This window comes from Esox lucius, chromosome 21, assembly GCF_011004845.1.
Source record: "Esox lucius isolate fEsoLuc1 chromosome 21, fEsoLuc1.pri, whole genome shotgun sequence".
Lineage (NCBI taxonomy): Eukaryota > Metazoa > Chordata > Actinopteri > Esociformes > Esocidae > Esox > Esox lucius.
The window spans coordinates 15,281,429-15,296,501 of NC_047589.1; the positions used below are offsets into that span (position 1 = coordinate 15,281,429).

General features: G+C 42.4%; 1 protein-coding gene across 6 annotated transcripts in view; it reads right to left on the bottom strand.

Moving 5' to 3' along the window:
- Positions 1 to 15,073, bottom strand: part of LOC105019433 (partitioning defective 3 homolog) — a 333,861-nt gene extending 318,788 nt beyond the window's left edge. For all 6 annotated transcript variants that reach the window (XM_029116272.2, XM_029116267.2, XM_029116271.2 and 3 more), the window contains exon 1: positions 14,636 to 15,073. In XM_029116272.2, coding sequence (XP_028972105.2) covers positions 14,636 to 14,755 — 120 coding nt within the window. In that variant the 5' untranslated portion in view covers positions 14,756 to 15,073. The remainder of the gene's footprint in view (positions 1 to 14,635) is intronic.

A 15,073-nucleotide genomic window follows, 5' to 3' on the forward strand; every position in this document is an offset into this window, starting at 1 on the left:
CATTTTATTTTATACAAAAACTTTAATCTTAAGTTTCCCAACAAACTGCATTTTAAAAGATCTATTCCACTATAACCTGGGGTAGGCATGGACATATTCTTAAAGAGACAGTATGCTGCAAAACAATGGCAATATAAAGCCATCAACAATATCCTTTTCATCAGTAATAGCCCCACATTCCAAAAATATGTGTTGTAGCATCGAGGAGGTGGAACTTTTCCAAGATTCCCATAACAATCTGGCAGTGTACTGTGTAACATAGCAGTCAGAAATCTAAGTGTTTTTTCTTGCCTTTGCCCATGACATTTCTATAACGACTAGCATCAGATATGTCAGAAAAGAATCAGGTGTTGGGTCTGTTCCTCACTTGTATCATTTTATAAGGAGCATGCCTGTCAGTGATGGAAGTGAGAACACTAGTGAAATACTAGTCCAATTAGCACATACAACCACGTCTTTACCCCTGGGAAACTTGGCAATTGCAGAATCACAGAGTAGGCTGTCCAAATGGCACCCCTTTGCCTATGTTGTCAGCTATCTTTTACAAGGGTCGTAGAACACCATGGTCAGAGGACGAACACAAGTAGGGAATAGGGTGCCATTTAGAAAGTCAGTTTCCGACAAAACCAAATTCACCACAATCTAATGCCAGCCTAGGCAACGCCAGTCAGGCCCAGACAAAAAAAACCATCAACTAGTATCTGTCCTGGTGCCGTCCAGCCACTGGCCCCTCTATGGTGGCCGCTGGCCCCATTAAAGTCAGTGTGTGATGGAAGACACCCATCATCAATCTCCCTTCAGGACCACCAGTGTGTAATGACTGTGGGAGGCAGCGGGAGAGAAAAGACTGGGCTGAAAGTCTCACCTATTCTTCTCGATTCTCTTGTGATTTTTGGCTGCATCTAAAGGAGACTGGGCTGAAGATCGGAGCTTACAGAAGCACTCCCATCCAGGACCAGGGAGTGGGGAAGGAGTGAATTAATGAGAAGGAGGTGAGGGAAACATAAAGGGGAGAAAGATGAGTGGAAAAGGGAGAGCAACCCCCCCCCCACCCACCCACCCCCCACCCATGACCACATTGTTAGTCTCCATTTAGCCTTGTTTAAACACTGCTTCCCCAAATATGATGGGAGAAACATACCTAAATAGGGGTGGGAACCTGAATCAGTGACGCCTCCCAAGAAAACAAACCAATCAAATGCCTTAATTGGGCGTATGCTAATAAACCTCACACTACATTAGTGCAGTAGGTGCAATAAGGTGTGAGGAGGAACAGGATATTGTTCATTAATCCAGTATCTGTATCCAGTGCAAACTGCAGTCATCAACGACACGCAGCCTCAAAAGGCGCGTAAGGAGGGTTCTACGACCAGTAGCCCATTCAAACCATTTTGGCTCATTTAAAATGGCCCAGAACTAGGCCTGACAACTACAGTGATTTTGGAAGTATATGACTAGCCTCCATTTAGCACCACAACCATGGGGTCAGGGCACCATGCCATCCTGTCAATATGGCCAAATGAAGAAGCGCCCACACAGGCTACAAACTCACAGCTGTGTCCCTGGGTTCCTTCCAAAGCCTCTCCAGCCCGTGTGTGTGGGCCTGACTCGGGTTGGCTCCGCTAACCGTGCTCCTCCAACCTTATGGATCTCGTCCTGGCAGCCACAGGGTAGGGCTTTGACAATTGTCTACGTCTGGGTGTTAAGACCAGGCTGTTAGCCGGAAGAAGGGCCAGGTCAGAGTTCGAGGCCAGCAAACCACACCCTGGGGGATTGTATAGTTTGTACCATTGCCAAGGAAAATCCTGTGTGCTGAATGTTGACTTATACCTGTCAATTGCAAGACCTGAATTTTTCTAAAGGTAAATGGTTTGATGTCTTCCTTGGCATGATGTAGCCTAGCATACAGTGTAATTCATGTGTTTGGACAGTGACACAAGTTTGGCAAGTTTTGGCTCTGTACTCCAGCAGTTTGGATTTTAAATTATATAATGACAATGCCTGTAAGGTGGGTTAAGGTGGGCTTTAAGTGTTTTTCATCCAAATCGGATGAACCATTTTGAAATAAGAGCACATTTTGTATATAGTCCCCCAATTTAAAGTATTTGGACACCTGCGTAACAAGAGACAGCTGTGAAGCTAATTGTCCATATAGTTAAGGACCGCGCTGTATGTTTCACCAGTGCTTGTTGGGGAAGGAACAGCACGACATAGACTGGGAGATCCAGACTGTTTAATAGTGTCTTTCCGGGTCAGGCCTACACCGAGAATTAACACCTCATAGTGACCGAGGCAGTTCTTCTAAAGACAAAGTTTGAGAACTATCTGGGATTTATTCACATGCATTTGGAAGGTTACAACACAAAACTGGCTGAACAAGTACTTCAGTAGTCAAATGATTGTAGAATAACTAAATGTGCTCCCATTCTAAACACTTCATAACGCATCTCTGCTCCCTGCAGAACACCCAGGTTACGGGACATGTTTACATGGACTACAAATTCAACACAGGTCATGTGTGGACTGGAAATACACGCATGTGTGCACAGGCACGCACACAAACACACACCAAAATTGTGAAAAATGTAATCATACCATTTCTGCAGTTACACACGGTAAGATATGTTAGTAAATAACCATGTTTTTCACTGAGCTGTACCCCTCACATCTGCTCTCAGTGAGCTCTCAGGGAGTCGCACACACACACACACACACACACACACACACCTTTGAAGTGTCCGAAAGAAGTCAACCTTCCCCCGGCACTGGGCTGAAACGCAATGTTACCAGGACAAGAGACACCACCTTTTGACAGTCTGCCAAAGTGTCAACGCATAGGAAAAAAATGAACACCAGTAATTGACGAGACAAAAATTTGAATTTCACAGATGCTCAGAGAACATGGGAATGTTATTTATGAGGGTTAGGACATATCCTTACAGCAAAATTGTACCAGGGTTTCTGCAGGCTTTCAATGCCATACTTTCCATGCTCCTGGGAAATAACAGTGTGCCGAGAGCAAGAGATAAATACATGTTAACTATATTTTGAAGCTGGGGTTATTGTGAACTTCGCCCTGTAATGGATAAACAAGAAAGCATACACAAGGGGTATTGTATAGCTACTATTATAGAATGGGTTTAAATTGTACTGCACATTTAAAATATAGCATTACATTGAAGGTTCCAGATAAAACTATATTTTTTCTTGAAATTAACACAATTTGTTTAGCCACAGAGACAAGAAACTGAAGAAAGAAGATGTTTGTTTGTGAGTAAGGTGTGTAGTTAGAGGACAAATACCAGGACCAGAAAATGGTTTCTCACCTAATGAGTTGGGTCCCCTTGTGTTTTAAATCTAGGGTAAGCCAGTGGGGTCAGCTTGCTAACTTCCCTTTGCAACCACTGAAAAGCTATGATATTGGGACAAGAAACACTCATTGGTCTAATGGGGGATCAGTGTATTCAGGGAGAGGGATACAGTCCATTAACAAAACATTCTCCCTGGACAGGCTCATTTGACGCTTCCCAGACGTAAGTCAGGACAAATCTTCTCAAACCCTGCGATTAAGGCTCTGTAATGTCGGAAAGCACCAAACATGTTGCTTCAAATCTGCATCGCTCCTAAAAAAAAAAGAAAGAAACAGGCCTGGCTTGATTTCAGATGAGTAGCAGTCAGTCTCTCTGCAGCCTGTTTTCTGTATAAACTTCACTACTTGACCCAATTTAACATACAGAAGCAAATAAATCATGTGTTACAATCAGTATGTAGAAGATGTTTTAAAACAGCAGTCTGGAAATCATTTACCTGATAAATGTCCTAGGCCCACAACATAATCTATTAACCAGTCAGTCAGTAAACGGTTCCAACCTAACATGTTCGGCCATGACAGAGATTGAAAGTGTTTGGCGCCATGATTTATTCAGTCATTGAGAGGAATCCATGAGAAGAACAGCTCAGACGTAACTCTAGTACATATTCGTCACATGGCTGCGAAGCTGTTGTTCAACCAACAGAGCAGAACAAGGTGGTGGCATCAACAACGAATCGTTAAGCACAAAGAAAGTCAAATCACTCTGCGGTCACTACGAAACGCATTCTCACTAGGTCTCAGTACTATACCAAGGGAATAAACAGACATGGTAGGTAGAAGAAGGGATGTCTAAGTCCCACCCTGCCCGCTCCATTATGTGATTTGGATAACCCCTCCAACCCTACAAAATGGCACACCCAGGGAACTCCACCCAGCAATAAGCCTGACTCCAGGCTCTCGAACGGCCATCAATCCCACACTGGATTTTGCAGGGAGTTAGACATTTGGGAGACCAGTAAGCATATAATTGGATTCTCACTTCAGGGAATATGAACTATGCCAAGGCAAGAGGAGACAAAGCAGGAAGCCGTTGTTTGGGACAGCCTGAAATGGAGATGTACCATTGGTACCAAAGTCTCTAAATAGTAGGTTTGTAACGGTACACGTATCCATAACGTACCGTTCGGGACAGGACTTTGGTTCGGTACGCGTTGTGATCCGAATGCATATAGTCTAGTTTTAACCACAACCGTTCAAGGCTAACAATAACATAGAACTCTGAGTTAGAGCTTTTTTTTCTTATTATTATTCGGAACGTCATTCTCTAACAGACATTGGTGCGGAACCGCTTTCTGACTGGGGAGTAATTGCAAAATGCTGTAATTGTTTTTTTTACTGAAAGAAAATCCTACCTAGTGTAGCTTTAACTACAGAAATAAGCAAAGTTTACAACTTTGTAATAAATTAAAAGAAATGTTGTTATGTTTGGCATGTCTTTTTCCACGGTACAGAAATCGGTACCGAACCGTGACTTAACATTTTCAGTACGCACAAAACCGTGGATTTTGCATACCTTAACATCCCTATTAAATAGATTACTTCTATTTGATTACATAAAGGAAAAAAATGATTAGGAAACTGTTTCCAAAATAGATTAAATGTTTGCATTCTTCAGTGAGAAATATTTACCAACAACACTGCCTGTCTCCCTTAAGGCATCACGAAACGTCAGATCTTTGATGGTCTCCAGTACAGTGACTCAGTTCCTCTGATTCACAAGGTTTCCCAATGCATTGCAGTGGTCCTCTAGATCAGCTGAGGCCAGAACTCCTCCTAGGAAACTCCTGGGTATGTCAACGTTATCTCCAAACCTACAGCACAGCAACATGGCACCTGATGAGGCTAATCAAGCTCCTGATAATGAGCTAATTAGTCAAATCAGAAAGAGGTGATTAGATTAGTGTTGGAACTAAAGTTGGACACTCCTGATCTAGATCATTTCTACCTGACCATTACTGCCAGTCTGGACCTGTGACCCTGGACCTGTGACCCTGAGTAAGCAAATGGAGACATTTGTCCTTTTCCAAAGTAACAGGCGACAACTGTACGCCACATCCATCACATCAACTAATGCCAGATCATTCTGGGCCCTGAATCATTTTGACACATTAACACAGCCTGAAGCTACGGTAATAATACATTAAGATCTAGCTATAATGTGTTGTAAGACCGGTCATTAGCAGGTATGGGTTTATAAACCTTTCTCCCAATAAGTCCTTAAAAAGAGGTTTAAACCCAGCCCCCCAAAAAACATGCCGTGTTAATACCCATCGAGGGAAGCCCCATTTCATTAAGCCTTTAATAACTGAGGCCCAAAGCTGCCCAAACTTCACTTGTACTGTAGTTTAAGCTGTAAAACACACAGACAAATCCACTCCAACACTGTAGTGTAGACTCATTCAGGAGTAAATCTCCTCTCTTCCCTAGATGGTGCACTTCTTCTGACTGAAGCTCTGGTTTAAAGCAGTACACGATGTCAGGAATCAGGTGCAATTTGGGACTCAACAGAGCCCAGTAAGTATCCCTCAGTCTGTCCCACTAGCTCAAGTTCATTAGAAAGAAACACATTAGCTATGGATGGTCAGATAGCTACTATAAAGGAACAATAGAGTATGAACTGTATCATCTTGTGCCAACTTCTTTCTCTGCCTCAACTTCTGCTTCTGGAGTCAATGTAGCTTTTACATAATAACAACGTAAACCAATGATATGCACAGAAACACTTGAAATCAAAGGGCTAGCATGACATACATCAAGGGAATAATTACTATTCAAATATTTGGCAAAGGAAAGCACTGTGCTTTCTGCTTGACAGAATAACAATGATTTAACATGATGGAGTCCAGACCAGGGGAAGAATTATTCACAAAAACAATTAGGGCTGATGAACAGAGGCCACTTCAAGCTGTTAGCCCATTACTCATCTGGATCCGAGTAATCTATTTCAGAATGAGGGGCTGTTGTAACACAAAATACCTTCTTGTGAAAGCATTGCCAACATAAAGCAAAACAGTAATCCAGAGAAGATTCTTAAATAGCTAGCTTGCTCCTTGTGCAGTGATGGCAATATAAGTCAACTGTGTTCTAACATGCGACATGAAGGAGAACAAGAAAAAAAAGCATCCCCATGCCAAGTAGTTCTTCCAAACTTCACAAACTGCCTATTGCAGCCAAACACTGCACCACACCCACAGACGTTAGAATCAGAAAAACTCCCTGACAACTCCCCCGTTCGCAAAAACAACCAAACCATCTTATTGGTCTCAAGAATCGATGGGTTCCATCCAATTGGTCCCAGGAATCCTTGGGTTGAGCGCATTTTCAAAAAAGTATTATTGGCTCTGATTGGTTGGAGATAAACTCCCTTTATTTGGACCTAGCAGGTCACATGTGTGCCTCAGCTGGTAGAATATGGCGCTGACAACACTGGGCTTGTGAGTTTGATTCTCACTGCTTACAGGTACAAAGGAAACCATGCTATAAATAACATTGTGGGCTAAATGTCTAAGATGTCATGCAAAGGAGTTTTTTGACAGAAATATGGAACATTTCTGTTTGAGCTCTAATGAATTCTATTCACGTTGATGCTGTGATGAATTATGTACACACACAGTGCCTCATGGAATAAAGTGGATTCTGTTGATCATTAGCATGTAACACTGCCCAAGTGATAGGAGATGTGTCTTCTAATGCAAGATCATGAATGCCAGCTAGGACTAATGTCTGAAAACATCCCATTTGGATCCTAGTGTTTCTACAATTCCTGAGGTTACTTCGACTGCAGTAGTAGCAGAGCGCTCCTGTCATGTCTCCTTTGTGCTCAGTCCAGGAAGAATTCCATCTGCTGTATGATAATAATGACAGAGGACGTCTGCGTACCAAATGGCAGCCCAAAAGTAGCGCACTATAGGAACAGAAAAAAAAAAAAAAAAGAGGAAAATAAGTAAAAACTATGAGACAGTGATGCCAGCTCTAAAGGTCTGAAGTCTTGTTTGATAAAACCTTGGGGCATATTTTGCATGATTTACACAGCGCGGTTTGTCTACACTAATCCTCCTATGGAACTACCATCAGAGTTTCAGTGATTCGATGACAGGGAGTTGAATGAAACCAACAGAGGGACATTCCCACAGTCATATAAAGGAAGTACAGTCAGGAAGTCTCACCCGCCATCAACCTTTATCCCTATACTATTCCTATGCTTCCCAGTGGCTCTGGGTGAATAACCTATGATCTAGGTGTGGCAAGTATGCTGCTGTTATAACTAGGAAACCGCAACAGCAAGGTTGACCGCATAACGTCTGCTGTCCGTTCCTAATAAAGGTGACAAAATACAGCCTCCATATTGAAAATATGACATTGTTTCAAGCAACATGAATCTTCAGATAAAACGTTTTTTTAAAAGCAGACACAAGATTGCCTGTGACTCAGTATTCTCTCTGAAGACAGTGTAGGTCAGATGAAATTCTAATACTGTTATGATTGTACAGAAAATCAGATAGTGGAGACCAGATAGTGATCTCGCGATAACTGACATTCATGCTGATGATCCTGAGGGCCGAATGTCTGTGATTACTGTACATAAACCTGCTGTCCACAATGACGGATGACCTTGGGACAACAAGCGTCTGAGACCCTCAAAGCAAATCTTTTCCACGCTGTACTTGACAATCAAAGTTCACACAGTCGAACACCCTTTTGAAAGCTTTCAAACTTCTCCTGAGGGCAAAAATAAGCTGTTGACAAAACAGCACGCCCACGACACAGGGGCCTGGCTGTAACATGTTGAAACACCACCGACCACATAGTTGGCCTTGGCTACAACTTGTTCACGGTGTTTCCAGCTGTAGACAAATCACCATCTTAGGGAAGCTAAAGATCAGAAAAACAAGTCCAACAAATAGACTCCTACAGGTGAAAGAAATCCTAAACAAAACAGAGTGATTGACTAGATACAGTGAATTTGAGCTGGAATCAAAAACAAGTGAACTAACCGTCCCTTTTGCAGTGCACCTAACTGAGAGATTAAAATAGCAGCAGGAATGTTTTCTTTTAGCTGTAACAATAGATTGATCTGAAACGTGATATCTCCCCTTGGAGATCAGTAAAGTGTATATATCCTCAACACGATCAAGTTCTCAGGAAGCAATTATGAATAACTCTCCCTTATAGAGACACCTGAACAGATGGATGTGCAGTGTGCTGCCCATGAATAGCTAAAGAGAGCTTCAGACCTTGCCATTATTCAATGGAAAAGGAATGTGTGTATATTTAAGGGCAGAATAGAAGCCTTCCAAGTTAAGACTTATTCCATGCAAAGAATACAGTAAGGGCTGTCAAAACAACAGAGCTATCAGAACATGTGAGGAACGTTACAAGTGCTTTTCCATCTTAGCGGCACAAATAAACATAATACTGGTAATTGTCTAAAAGGTCAAACTATGAGTGAAGAACCCTAAGAGTGTCTTGGATTCATGCTATAGACAGCACAACACGGGACAAACAATCACTTGAAAAATTCATTGTTCTCTGAAACCTCTACCATTTTCCTTCTCTGTTTCTGCTTGCCTGAATTACAACAGAGCTCTCAAAACGACTGTGTAGCTGTGATGACACTGCCTGCCCGTTAGCGCCCATGCCAGCCTTCTTACCCACCCTTGAAAGTGTTTGGTCAAACCCACTTTAGATCACTACGCAATCGGACCAGGCGTGTTTCTGATCATGAAAATGTGCATACGGTCTGGACCTTCAACGCGAGGCGTAAATGTGGTCCGAGAGCCTTGCCATTTCCCACAGTGATTCAGTCCGACCGCGCTGTCATTTTGGATGTGTGCTTAGCTTCGGCGTTACATGAAACCAGTAGTACTGCACGTCCCTTTCCAAACAAACGCACTCTGTGACTCACCTGTGACCACACAGGAAAACGCTCAGAAATGCCAGTGGAACAGATAAGAAAGAGAGAGAAAGGATGCCGGTGTGTGTGTGTGTGTGTGTGTGTGTGTGTGTGTGTGTGTGTTTGTGTGTGAGAGCTCTTGATAGCCATAAGGATTAGGGAGCTCCTGCCTTCCAGATCTCAAGAGCGCGTCACCTGGGCAACGGCACAGGGGGTAAACCCGGGAATGTCGGCATGTCTAACAGTTGTCATATCAATCAACCATCCCGCTCTAACAAACAGCGTTTCACTGGAAAATTAAAGGCTCAGTCGGTAAGAACATTACCTTATAATGTACGCCATTTTCCCACTGTAACTGTAAACATTAGCTGGGCTGTTTAGCATAGGTTTTCCTTTCACTGTGTGTGTGTGTGTGTTCATGACTGCGTGTTGCATTTGGGTATGCAGCGTTCATGAACAGCTTAAGGTAAGTATTACTTGTGCCCCCCCCCCATCAACTGACACAACAAGATCAGAATGCCTCCATACAAGGCCTCAGTTGGGATGGACCAAACCCCTACTGTGTCATTCCTCTCTAAAGGCTTCCCTGGAGCCACTGTATGCTTAATATAACTCATTGAAGACAAGCTCAAACCTTGAGGGAAGATAGATTGGTTGTCATTCTCTGTCAAGGCCACCTTTCTGAATGCTCAATACATACATTTTTCATTCTGGGTCCAGGGTCGGAAAATAAAAAGAAACGACAAAAAATAAATCAATACCAAACGTTAAATGCAACCAGTGTTTGCTTATGTGACAAACCAGATAACAATAAGATAAGAACAGGCCCTGTTCAGGCTTTTCAAAGGGCAGGTTATATGTTTGTATTTAGAGAAACAGGTAAATTGTACAGTTCAGAGCATTAGGATGTATTAGCATCCACACACACACACACACACACACACACACACACACACACACACACACACACCATCAAAGCGACTTAGCAGGTTACTGAAATCAATGATTAATGAGGTAATGTAAATGAACAGAGAAACAACAAAGTCACCCTTCAGCAATGTTCAAACACAGCATGATCTGAAAGCCTACGCTTTGTAATGGAACATACAACATGCCAGTCTAAATGTGTGTCTTGTGTATCAGCCAAAGAAGGTTCTGGACCCTAGTGTGACTGGGGCCATGGAGCCGGTCTGGTAGAGACACAGGGCCAGATAACGTCTGCTGCCTTCCAATATAATTCCTGCATGACTCTAATCCCCTACACTGACCCACATACACCCAAAGATGAACAACTTTCCCAAAATATGTTACAGACATTGGCTGGGAAAACACGTCCTTAGGACTGTAATGAGATCAGATTTAATTTAGAAAACACTGGTTTAAATACACAGTAGTAAAGTACCACCTTTTTACTGTAGTGGAGGGAAACTGGAGGGTTTCAGACAACTACAGTTGATTTCAAATGTGCCACAGCGTATTTCGCTGCCATAAAGTAGTATAAGGTACGTTTAGTCATTTGCAATTTGGCACTAGATATTCAAGAGAAAAAAAAAAAACACCAGGAATGTATATCTGATCGTTGACCTGAGGCCAAGACATGGAATGCCGCGCCCTCTGAAGATGGAGAAGGTCAACCTCTCTGAGCAGAAAGAGGCAAAGTTGAAAGAAGGGGTCAAATGGTCTTACATAACAGTGATGGAATATACTGATGAACTTGTAGAGACCAGGTGTGGTCTAACAGCTGATGGACAACGTCCCTTCTGTGCGGCACTGGGGCGTGTACATGACTTTTCCACCACTGCATAATAAATGTCCTCAGGGAGACTTTCTATCAGACAGGAAACATCACCACTCTAGGGAGGCCTATGTATGGTGGTTTCAGCGAAATCGCAAGTGAACAACAATGGAAAGTTCAATACAGTACAGGCTTGGGGTCAATCCAATTTAAATTCAGTAAGTGAACTGATATTCCAGTTTCCCTCAGGAGTCATTCAGTTAAAATAGAATTTCTGAAATAGAATGGAACACTTCCCCTTGCCTTTTTGGTACTTTAACTCATGGAAGTCCAAGTGTACCTCCAGGAGCCAGAATGCCAGGGATATAGAGGTCAGGGGTCACTGACTACCTTTGGGAAGGTTGGGGAAGAGTGGTAATATTGGGGTAACACCATGCTTTAGTTTCGAAATGCCAATTTTTTAGTAGTAGCCATAAAATGATACCGTAAATTATGGATTGAAATTGGGGTCAAACACTTGACACACAGAGCTTGTAAAGCTATTTAAAAAAAAATTATCACAGAGTGATGAATCATCAGTTAAACCTCCATTATTTTAGGACCATCCAAATTCTCCTCACATGTTCAATCTTCAACTTCACACGACAGCACCGAAACCTGGGTTATTACGTAGCATCAGTGTTTTTCCCTAAAAATTCTCACGTCATCAGCTATTCTTGTCCTAACTTGCCCTGACTCCTGAAAATTTCATAAGAATGTTTATTATGTAATTTCATGGAAAGGGCATGGATTATGGCAACATTTTAAATTAGTCTAACAGGTTGGTGATCATCAACAGTTTTTGACAGACATCTAAAATAGACCAACAGAGTTATTTTTGTTTTGTCCAAAGCGTTTTCTAAACATTAAAACATAATTAGCACATTCTTTTACAGAACAACATCTAATGTATTGCCCCAGAAAGGAATTAAGTATTTCATAACTTAGTAATTTCAAGTAGACTAACCACTACAACAGTAAAAGGACATCTTCCCACCTGCACAAATGACACCAAGCGCTCCCTGAAAGCCACATTGTGAATCAATTAAAATCCAATGCTTTATAACATGTCTGGCTGAGGTAAAGAGGCCTTGAGTCTGTGATTCACACAGCCTAGAGGAAACACTGAAAATAGGGAAGCCAAAGGGGTCTGTCCTGAATCCAACATGGCTCCCCTCAACCCTCTGTGTCTGTGACAGACAGTGAGAGACTCTGCGACTCGATTTAATTAGATTCACTTCTGATGGACGCAATCAGGCTCTGGTTCAGGAGAGGAGACAGCGTCTGCCTGCCAAAAGCAATCAGTCAGTGTTCACCAAAGGGCATTTTATTTGTTTCCTATTTAGTGCTCTCATTTAGCATACTGTACAGGAGACAGGGTGCCGTGTGGGGATGCAGTAAGACCATCAGCAGCAGGGGCTTCACATTTCAGACAGACCAGCTTGTTATGGTCTTTGAAAACATAATCAGGAGTGACTAAAATGACAACTTTACAAAGGAGTTCTCACAGGAGAATTTAAAGAAACAGCCGATACCTTGGCATTCACATAAAAAGAGGTTTCAGCAGAGGCATACAAGCAATCAAAAGTTCATGTGAAAACAACATGCTTGATTTGAGTTACACGGTTCATGATGAACAGACCATATTCCCCGTGCAGCGTTGCCACCATCACTGAAATTCGACGACAGGCAGATTCACTGTTTTTGCATCATTTCTGTAAATTCCAGTCAGTGGCAGAAAACAGATCGAGCGGGGTGATGTGTTCCCCTTCGGTTTCAATAAGCATGGGGCCAAAGATAAGGACCGTTTCGTTGGCAGACCTGGCGGCTTTAGTCTCGTGTGGATAGAGCAGTGGGAAACCTACCCCTACTGGATCAATGGAGCAGTGGCCTCCATTCTACTGAAGCATGGAAAACAAGCAACCATGCCCGACCCAGGGACGGTGTTGCGGTTTGTGTTACGTCCGTAGGAGAGGGCGGGGCTTCGTATTTCTAACACGGAAGTAATGGCTTGACTTCATACTGCACAGCTAGCTGAACAGAAGGGATGTAGAATGGTGTCACAATGTGAAATTTTGTATTCGCATGAAGGGCAGTTATTTAAAAGACATGGGCTTGCTCCAAGTGAATAGTGGGCACACACTGGTTAAATTACAGGTAACATCTTAGGTTGGAAGCCTGGCTGGATGACCATATCGGAGATTGTCTTTCTGTCCCCCTCTGAGAAGAATTTCCATAATGAAATCGAACATAATATAACATCCTCCAATCTAAAGAAGACTAAATATTTGCTCAGCTCCCTCTTGCCCTCCCAACCATTCTTCCATCCTAAACACGAATCTTCCATCCACCAAGCTCTCTTTCTCTCTGGAATGTAGAACGGAACATTTTCACAAAATATCTTGGCAGCACCATGAAACCAAGGTTCCAGTGACTCCAGTAGAAATTTTGTCAGACATTGTTCAAGGGACAGTAGCAGAACCAGCGGGCCAGAGCAACAGTACTATTCAAAACATGACTGGCAGCCTGCGACACCTGCATTTAACACAACAAACCCTTTACCAGGATTGCTAACAAATTGCTTAGGATATAACACATTTGCAAAAAGAGAATGATCATCCCTTTCTTACAACAATACTAACAGAATGGACTGCAGCCATAGTTGTGCGCTGAAAAAAGGTCAAAATGATCAGTTTGGTCAATCGGTGAAATGTGAACTAAGATTCAAAGTTTATAAACTATTGTACTCAAGTCCATATAACCTATGTGTCTGTAAGACCATAAGAGAGTCAAGGTTCCAAAGATGTGTAAATGATATGGAAAACTAAATGTGATTAGTGATTAGCGATAATTCAAGGATATGGTAATACATCATAGGCCTGGGCTATTATGTATAGGTCTGTGACAAATTGTCAAACATGAAAGTCAACAGTAGCCTAGGTTATGTAAAAACATATTCCAAAATGCGTTGATTAGAACCGTTGCAGAGGAATCCAGTGGAGTTGTAGGGCCAGTCGTAGGTTGGCTTCCATCTCTGCAATCCAGGAAAAGATTCTAGAGCGTCGATAACTTTGCTTTGTGGCGCGAATACTGACACGGGTATTTAGGCGTTTATCAACTTCTGATAGCCTACCGTCCAAAGCACAATTTCTCAATGTGCCTCATGTCCAGGTCCGCTGTAAACGAATGACTGAAAAGCACACCACCGATGCTTTTTGAAATCCTCAGTACAGGCATGAGAAATTTATATTGCGATCGAGGTTTAATAAACATGCGTATCACTCGCACCAAATATTGTTATAGCGCTGTTGTCACAGCTGCAACAAGTTTGGGCTAAAAAGATTTGATGTGGCATAAGCTAGTCTACTCCACCTTCGTGGCTCAAGCAAGTTCTTTTTAGCGTCACACCATGTCAATCAAACAAAAATTAGTCAACACAGAATATATATGTTTATATGACTTGTTTATATATATAAACATAAGTCATTTTCGTCCAAGAAAATCGCCATTGTGAGCAATCTGTACACGGGTTGCTACAATATTATCCTAGAAGTGCAAAAACAACCTCTGCAAAAATGCATGAAACATTTCTTACCTTCGCAATAGCTTTTTTATATCTCATGGCGGCTTGTTCGATAAGACTGTGAACTTTAATATTTCCATTGCCACAAGGAACGACCACTCTGGTCCTTCCAAAACACACTGTCACTTTCATATTAGTTCCCGATGTGCCTCCGTTGACTTGTAGCCTTTTCCTCGCTACGCTACTTTCCAGGTGCTCGAATCATTAATTTTCTTTGGAGTCAAAATGATTTTATTCCAAACAAGCAAACAGCAATGATCTTCATCGTCTCCTCGTACCGTCTAAACGTTAACGTTTATTAGACCACCTGTTCTCTGAAGTGTTTCTATTTACGATCCTATTCCTCCGACGGGTTGCCCGCCTGCATCTGAGCGAGCACTGCACACAAAACATAGCGTAGGGAAGGTGGCGTCTCACTCCCCGCGCTGGTGACCACGAGTACGTGGTGAC